Here is a 9113-nt window from a genome sequence, read left to right on the forward strand (position 1 = left end):
GTAGTGGGTGCCTGTCACTTCCAGGAGGAGGCTCGCCCTTTGGTCTATAGCCAAGGGATGGGCATGGCATTTCCCCTGTGGTGGCAGACAGAAGAGATGACACGCTAGTCTATGCTGCATGTCCACTGCCTTGAACTCTATAATGGCCAGCAAGGACACTGGTATCAGCACGATGGCAGGAAACAGTCGTCATGGCAGCCACTCTACGGTACTTAACCACGATGAGTATACTGATTGTGATGGGAAAACATGTGCTCTTTGGTTCTTTACCAACCCAGGAGCCAAGAATGTGGTTTGGGTTGTTGGTCCTGAGGACCTAAGTATATAGACTCATGTGGCTCTAAGAGTTTAGAAAAACTCACAGGGACTATTGCCTGCATGGAGACAGTACATTGTCCTTCGGAATCAGCTGGACTCGGTTTGAACCCCACCCCTGCCACATGACTTGGGGGAGGAAGAGCTTTCTCTGAGCCTCACTTCTCTACCTATAAACAGAAAGTATGTTTTTCTTTAAAGGCGTTCTAGACACACCGTTCTTCCAAAGTAGGCTGCTTTTGGGGATATTGATTGTTTTGAGTTGAAGGCACTTGAAAAAAACAGTAAATGCAAGGGGAGGCTTTCTCCAAACTGCTTTTATCTACAGAGAGGCAGATCCTTCAAAAGGAACTCGATTGTTAGAAATCCCCTCCCCGGGAGTTTCATCAACTGGAGGAGATTGACCCTTAGCGCAGGAGCAGAGAGAGGCTGATACCACCGTGAGGCGAGCTTTGTCACAGCCCCTCATGGCTCCCATCTATTCTAAGAGCCTGTGAATCTTGCCACAAAAGCATTTCCCTCCCCCCGGACCCCTACCCCCGTAAGTGACCTACATTCCCTCTACCCTTCTTCCCCTGTTAACGTGGTGTGGAAGTGCTCAAATCCCACATAAAAAAATTTCCCAGGGCAGCTGATGACTCCGTAGGTGGAGGCACTTGTCTCCAGTCCAGAGGACCTGGGTTTCGTCATCGAGAGCCACGTGGTAGAAGAAGAGAGTCAATTCCTACAAGTTGCCCTCTGACCTCCACATGTGTGGCACACAAATGGATAAATCATTGTAATCAATTTTTTGACATTTATTTATCTTATGTGTATGAGTGTTTTGCCTGTACATAAGTATGTGCACCACACGCATCCCATGCTCAAGGAGGACAGAAGAGGGTGTTAGAACCCACGTAACTCAAGTTATGGATGGTTGTGAGCTACCAGTTGGGTTCTGGGAACCAAACCAGGGTCCTCTGCAAGTCCAGACCCTGTAAACATTTGTCCATCTGTCTGTCTGTCTATTTATCTATCTACATATCTATCTATCTGTCTATCTATCTATCTATCATCTATCTAATCTAGCATCTGTTTACCTGTCTTCTTATTTGTTTATTTTTATCTGCATGGATGTTTTATCTGCATGTATATGTCTGTGTATCATATACATACCTGGTGCCCATGCAAGTCAGAAAAGGGCTTTAGATTCCCTGAAGCTAGAGTTACAGATGGGATTATGAGCCACAATGTGGGTGTTAGAAATCAAACCTGGGTCCTCTGGAAGAGCAGTCAGTGCTCTTAACCACTGAGCCATCTCAGTAGCCCCAACCCTTCCTTATTTGGTACTGGAAATCTAATAAGTACTCAGTGCTAGCGAAGTTGTGGCTATTGGCGAGAATCTACAACCAGCAATGTACTAACCCAGCAAAACCCCTATCAACAATCTATAAACACCTGTCCTTATACAACCACAGATACATACAGTCTTCACCCTTCACCAAGGAAACTTCTGTTTGCAACAGATGGAGACCGCTACTGTGTAGCTCTGACTATACTGGAACTCACTCTGTAGACCAGGCTAAACCTCAAACTCTGAGAGTGCTGGGATTAAAGGCATGCACCACTACCTCCCAGCCTGTGTAATAAAAAAATTTTTAAAAATCTTTTCCTATGATATCTCCAATGGATGTAATATTAAAACCAATATGGCATGTCCTATTCTGTTAACCTGTCCATTGTCACTTTATTTCATAGGTCCAGCTATGAAAGCTAGAAGATTGGGAAGGTCATCGTTTCTCTCCTATCCCTTCTTCTAATGTTTTAAAGAGAAAGAAAAAGTAATATACAGAAAGCTCTTGGCACAGTGCCTGGAACACATTAAATGTTTCAATAAATGTCCTATGTTCCAATGTCCCATAGCTGTCACACTGCTCACAAGCGGGGAAAGCATTCACGCCTATACAGAAAATACTGCTGGCCTATGTAAAACCTAGGAGGTAGTGGGGTGGAGGGAAGGCTGCATTCCTTCCGAACTTCCCACCCGGAGCTCCATCTGACCTCACCCCACTCCACTTCTGTACTTATTCCAGCAGGGAGACCTGTTTGTCACCATAGCTGTGGACATCAGGGTGGGCACAAGTGCCAGCATTTTCTCAGATCCCTAAGGCAAGGCTCCACACAGTAAGCCCCTCTTTAGCCTTCTTTGTAATCCCAGGCACTGCCTTAGTCCAGACTCTTCCTGCTCCCCTATAGATACTGCTAGAACCCTACTATCCTCTCATCTAAATGTACGTGGTTACCAGAGAACCGCTTATCAAGTGTGTGCCCATGCAGGGCACAGAGCCCTCTACAGCCTACCCTACCTTAGGTACTTTTTTGCTCTTGCCTGTAACCCCTGAGTGCAGCGGTACTGATCTCTGGATGTGGCACTTTAGGTGCTAATTGCTGTGTCTTACTCTTATGTCACGCTGAGAGCAGGGACCATATGTCTTCAATCAGATTTCCATCTTCTATCTTAATAGCTGCTATCATTTATTACATCTGTAACTTCTGAGAGTCTACTCTAGCTACCAGATATTATATTGGAAACTTTAAAGTAGTCTCTTAGTAAATTTGAAGTATCTATCCTGATGAATAGGCGTTATCGCACGCCTCGAGTTACTGGCAAAGGGTATGTCAAATTTTGGGCCAAGACACGCTCAAAGTGTGCTTTCTATTAAGCAATCACTCCATAAATGTTTGTTCAATAAGGTGAAAATCACTTAATGATCTCTAGGTAGCTGTGTCAGAATGTCCTGCTGGCCTGGCATCAGAGGAATAGCAAGCAACCCCTGCCAGCTATAAACCCTCACTGGGCCATAAGTTGCCTAGCTACGAGTTAGCACCCAGCCCTAATCAATTCTTTGGGTTACAGATACCTTTTGTTACCCTATGTGAATCTTTTTTCTTCTTTCCTTTTTGAGATTGTTTTAAATTTTATTTTTTTAAAAAAGAAAACAAACTATCTTTTTTCATTTTACATATAAATCCCAGTTCCCACTCCCTCTTCTCCTCCCATTCCCTCCACCTTCCACCCCACCCCACTCCCACCCCACCCCCACTAAGGAGTGGTCCTTAGAGAGGATAAGGCACATTGCTATAAGGAAGGACCAAGGCCCTTCGTACTATATCTAGACTGAGCAAGGTATCCATCCAAAGAGAATGGGTTCCCAAAAAGCCAGTATAAGCAGTAGGGATAAATCCTGTGCCACTACCAGTGGCCCCTCAGTCCGCCCCAGCCATACAACTGTCACCCACATTCAGAGGGTCTAGTTTGGTCCTATGCTGGTTCCTTCCCTGTCCAGCCAGAGTTGGTGAGCTCCCATTAGTTCAGGTAAGCTGTTTCAGTGGGTGTCCCCATCATGGCCTTGACCTCTTTGTTCATATTCTCACTCCTCCACTCTTCACTGCACTTTGAAAGCTCAGCTCAGTGCTCTGCTGTGGATCTCTGCCTCTGTTTCCATCAGTTGCTGGATGAAGGTTCTATGGTGACATTTAAGATATTTATCAATCTGACTACAGGGCAAGGCCAGTTCAGGCACCCTCTCCACTATTGCTTAGGGTCTTAGCTGCGGTCATCCTTGTGGATCCCTGTGAGTTTCTCTAGAGCCAGGTTTCTTGCTAGCCCCATAATGGTTCCCTCAATCAAAGTATCTCTTCCTTGCTCTCCATCCCTGCCCTTCCCCCATATTGACTATCCCTTTCCCTCAAGTTCTCCCCTTCTGCCCCCCTTCTACCCTCCCCCCACCCCCATGCTTCCAATTTTGTCAGGAGATCTTGTCTATTTCCCCTTCCCAGGGGGATCTATATATGTTTTTATTAGGGTTCACTTTGTTACTTAGCTACTCCACGGTCGTGGACTGTAGGCTCGTTATCCTTTGCTCTACAGCTAGCATCCACTTATGAGTGAGTGCATACCATCTTCACCTTTCTGGGTCTGGGTTACCTACTCAGCATGGCTTTTTTCTAGTTCCTCCATTTGCATGTAAATTTCAAGATGTCATTGTTTTTTACCACTGAGTAGTAAGTACTCCATTGTGTAAATGTACCACATTTTCTTTATCCATTCTTCGGTTGAGGGGCATGTAGGGTTGTTTCCAGGTTCTGGCTATTACAAATAATGCTGCTATGAACATAGTTGAACAAATGTCCTTGTAGTATGATTGAGTATCCTTTGGGTATATGCCCAATAGTGGTATTGCTGGATCCTGAGGTAGGTGGATTCCCAATTTTCTGAGAAACCACCATACTGATTTCCAGAGTGGTGGTACAAGTTTGCATTCCTAACAGCAATGGAGGAGTGTTCACATTACTCCACATCCTCTCCAGCATAAGCTATCATTGATGTTGTAATCCTAACAAAATTAATCTATAGATTCAATGCAATCCCCATCAAAACCCCAACACAATTCTTCACAGACCTTGAACAATAATCAACTTCATATGGAAAAACAAAAACCCCAGGATAGCCAAAACAATCCTGTACAATAAAGGAACTTTCAGAAGCATCACCATCCTTGACATCAAGCTCTATTATAGAGCTACAGTAATTAAAACTACACCATGAACACCTGACTTTTGACAAAGAAGCTAAAATTATACAATGGAAAAAAGAAAACATCTTCAACAAATGGTGCTGGCATAACTAGATATCAACATGCAGAAGAATGCAAATAGACCCATATCTATCCCCATGCACAAAACTCAAGTCCAAATGGATTAAAGACCTCAATATAAATAAATCCAGCCACAATGAACCTGATAGAAGAGAAAATGGGAAGTAGCGTTGAATGCATGGGCACAGGAGATCACTTCCTAAATATAACACCAGTAAGACAGACACTGAGAGAAACAATAAATGGGACCTCCTGAAACTGAGAAGCTTCTGTAAAGCAAAGGACGCGGTCAATAAGACAATAAGGCAGCCTACTGAATGGGAAAAGATCTTCACCAACCCCACATGAGACAGAGGACTGAGCTCCAAAATGTATAAAAAACTCAAGAAATTAGAAATCAAAATTCTAAATAATCCAATTAAAAAATGGGGTACAGATCTAAACAGAGAATTCTCAACAGGAGAATCTCAAATGGCCAAAAGATACTTAAGGAAATGTTCAACATCCTTAGCATCAGGGTGTGCAAATCAAAACGACTCTGAGATACCATCTTACACCAGTCAGAATGGCTAAGATCAAAAACACCCTATGCAAATCTTGTCTGAGAGTTTCCCGTGGATACAAAGCTGATACAAAACTTGGTTAGGGAAAACCCAGAAAATCGTGGTACCTCATGAATCAGGAATTTGCCCTTGGCAGCGTATTTTTTGGAAGCTGCATTCAGATTGTTTTGAGCATATAAAAATCTACTGGCTTAAGTGTAAACACAGAGCTAAGGGAAAGGGCTTCAGTCCACAGAGACTGGTGGTCCCTGCGGCTGCAAGTCCCTGCGGCTGCAAATCCCTGCGGCTGCAAAGGCTAAGTTCACTCTCAAAGTGTCGCGGAGTCTTCATTTCACCAACCTGCATGAACCCACACATCTGCACCGTGATACCCGCAACAGGTAGCAGTTAAAACATGGGAGTTACTATTATAGTATCAGGACTATATTGTGTCAAGTATTTAAAGTTTTATTAAGTTTTTATTTGTATGTGTGTTTGCACATGTCTGGATGTCATAGGACAATTTGAGGAGCCAAGTCTCTTCTTCCACCCAGAGGTCAAGGAATCGATTGAACTCAGGTCATCAGCCTTGGCAGCAAGTATCTTTACCTGCAAAGCTTTCTCATGGGCCTGATACTAAGCACTTTACTTACATATAGAATATCATTTAGTCATCTTATGAGACAGCAATGACTAGCAAACCTGTATTTGAGGTCTAGATAAGCTAAGTAACTTATTGAAAATCTTGCTCCTAACAAAAGGTTAACCCAGGTCTCGACCATAAAAACTTTCATCCCAAAGACAGTGGGTGCTTGCTTCAAGCAGCTGGTCTCAACTGCGTCTCTTAAATTCATTAGGGCTTCTGGAGTTTGAAGCTAGCTGCATTGTTGGTTATGACTACCACATTATTACCCATAAGATGTGGGAAATAAACCACTCAACATGAATGCACACTTCTTTATAACTCTTCAGTTCAGTTTGTAACTTTTCATTCCACATTTTGAAGCCTAAGCCATACCATGAAAAGCCAAAGTCAGTATCAATACCTAGAATGTAACTGGAATAAATAATAAACTTTTCTTCTCAGCGTATTCACCGAACCAGCAAGGACGAACCAGTTGAACGGCCCCTTCTATGGCTTGTTAATGACGTGCTGAAGACAGATTAACGATGGCACTAATGAACCCAGAGCCAAGGAGCTTTTGCTAATTAGAATCATAAAGTATGCTGGTGGTTCATTTGTGAATTCCTCTGGGGTAGAAGGTGGTGGAAACCATACAAACATTTCAAAGGAGCAAAAACACCGCTGCATTTGTGGTAGTCACAAGTTGAAGGCAGCAAAATTAACCAACAAAGGAAGAATAAAATAAATAATGGTCTTTTGTTTGTTTAAGTTTGTTTTTATTCTTTTATTATTATTTTTAAGGCAGGGTGTAGACCAGGATGACCTCTAACTCAGGATTACCTTCCTATCTCTACCTGCAGTGCTGGGAGTGTAGGTAGGCACACCATTTCTGGTACCCTTCTAAGGCCAACATCAAGCAAAATCAGGATGTAACTAGACCACAAAGAGAGAAGTGTAAAAAGAGAGACAAAATGAGGGATGGGGGGGGGAATCAATCCAATATTCAAAGTGAACAAAAAGGCATTACAGACAAGAGCCCAAGGAAGAGCAGAATCAGAGTAACAGAAGGTCAGTGGAGGAAGAATAAGAAAATAAGACAAACCAGGAAAGGAGCTTATTCAAGGAATACCGAGGAGAAAAATGTTTGACATCAGGGAGAAAGGTGACTAGGAGATGACACAGAGGTCAAGAAGCGGAAGCGATTGATTTCTATGCCGAAGGAAAAGAAGGGGTACAATAGAAAGGTAAGAACTGAAATTAAAAAAAATATTGATTCTGAGTAGCTAAAACAAAGATAAAAGTCTATGTGGGGGAGAGGAACAAATCAATTTATGATTTTGAAAAAAGAGCAATTATTAGAAGCCAATAGAAGGAAGAAATGAAATGCAGTGAAAACGGAGACAAGAATAAGAAAGGGCAGCCCAATGTGCGGGAATACAGTCAAGTGTTGAAAATGGGATTGGGTGAGTAGGAAAAAAAGTATGCAGAAAACTAGCTAAGAGTTGGGAATGCTGAGAGCACTCCCACAACCCAAATATTCTCGCTAGTGAGGGTAAGCTGTCTCTCTGATCATGCTATGGTTCCCTTCTTGACCAGGAAGTGTGGCGAGTGCTTTAGTAGGCTTATACCCTAGGAGATGCAATATGTAAAACTTTTAAGTTATTTGGACTTTGTCGGAGGATATGGATTATTTCAAAAAAGGCAATTTTTCACCCTGGAGGAAGGAGGAAGATGAGCCCACAACTGGGAAGAGTACAGAAGTACTTCAGTTTGGAGAGACACACTGGGGATATCAAAAACCTCTTGATGCTAAGGTAGCAACTTTATCAAGGGGTAATTTTGAAAGCATTAACCTCATAACCTCCATACAAATAACACAGATAATTTTTCATAATGGCAGTGGGTAATCTGACATATAAGAAGCCACGAAAAGAAAGCAGGTATTTAGAGGGTTTCTGTCCTCTCAAACCCCTGTGCCCCGACCCCGCTCCGACCCCAGAGAGGAGGTGAAGAACACCAGAAACAGAACAGAAATGAGCAGCAAAGAAAGGCCCTCGCCACCTGGGAAAGGGGCGCCTGGCCAGAATGAGTGGGGTGCAGAAGTGCAGAAGCGAGCTGCAACTGAGGCAGCCAGGTTTGGCAGCTGGAGGGAGCCCGGGACTGGGGTGAGGATGCAGATGGGAGTGGGAGAAGGCACACCTCCAAATTCAGCATTGCGGACTCCTCTGACTCTTCCGAGGATTCCTCTTCGCCCTGCGCGTCTGTCTCCGTTTCCTGAGAGCGGCGGATGAGCTGTTGGAGGAGGTGGGAGGAGGCGCTTTTGAAAGTCCCTTTTGTTCTCTGTCCCGTGGGAAAAGAAGGCCATTGTGTCCGACGACTTTTTGCTGCGAACGAGAGTATTGCCTGGATTACAGCGCGAGGGGCGCCCAAGTCCTGCTGGTGAGAGGGCGCTTTCCCTCTCGAGGGACCTTTCTCGTAGGCAGCCATATTGTTTATATGCGTTACCTAAGAGATTGACGTCATGACCAGATGCGCTGCAAAGACTTCTGGGGGTTGTAGTCCCACCGCTCCGGGCTCACTCCGGCTGTTGGCATCTATGTGGGCAGTCACTTTTGCAGTACTTTTCCCTGCTGCTTCTTTTACTTTCCTCTCTTCCGTACGTTCAGTCGCTAGTTTTGTTCCTTTTTGTTTGTGTTTTTCATCCTCCTTTTCACCTCTTTTCTTTGTCTCCTACTGTCTGCCTTTGATGACAGTCACACAAGCATCTCCAGTCTTGCTTCATGCATACCATCGAACTTTGAAAGAGACTCAGTTAGGGTTTCTATTGCTACGACAAAGCACCATAACCAAAAGGCAAGTTGTGGGGGACAAAGGATTTATTTGGCTTACACTTCCATATTGTTGGACATCACTGAAGGAAGTCAGGACAGTAACTCAAACCATAGGATTCTAGAGGCAGGAGCTATGGAGGGGTGTTGCTTACTGATTTGTTCC

At 43.9% G+C, this 9113-nt stretch overlaps 1 protein-coding gene across 3 annotated transcripts in view; it reads right to left on the reverse strand.

The window, feature by feature from the left end:
- Positions 1 to 8606, reverse strand: part of Lrguk (leucine rich repeats and guanylate kinase domain containing) — a 111879-nt gene extending 103273 nt beyond the window's left edge. For all 3 annotated transcript variants that reach the window (XM_057770273.1, XM_057770282.1, XM_057770263.1), the window contains exon 1: positions 8319 to 8606. In XM_057770273.1, the coding sequence (XP_057626256.1) occupies positions 8319 to 8606 (288 nt within the window). The remainder of the gene's footprint in view (positions 1 to 8318) is intronic.
- Positions 8607 to 9113: the final 507 nt, after the last annotated feature.

This window comes from Chionomys nivalis, chromosome 1 (assembly GCF_950005125.1).
Source record: "Chionomys nivalis chromosome 1, mChiNiv1.1, whole genome shotgun sequence".
Classification (NCBI taxonomy): Eukaryota; Metazoa; Chordata; class Mammalia; order Rodentia; family Cricetidae; genus Chionomys; species Chionomys nivalis.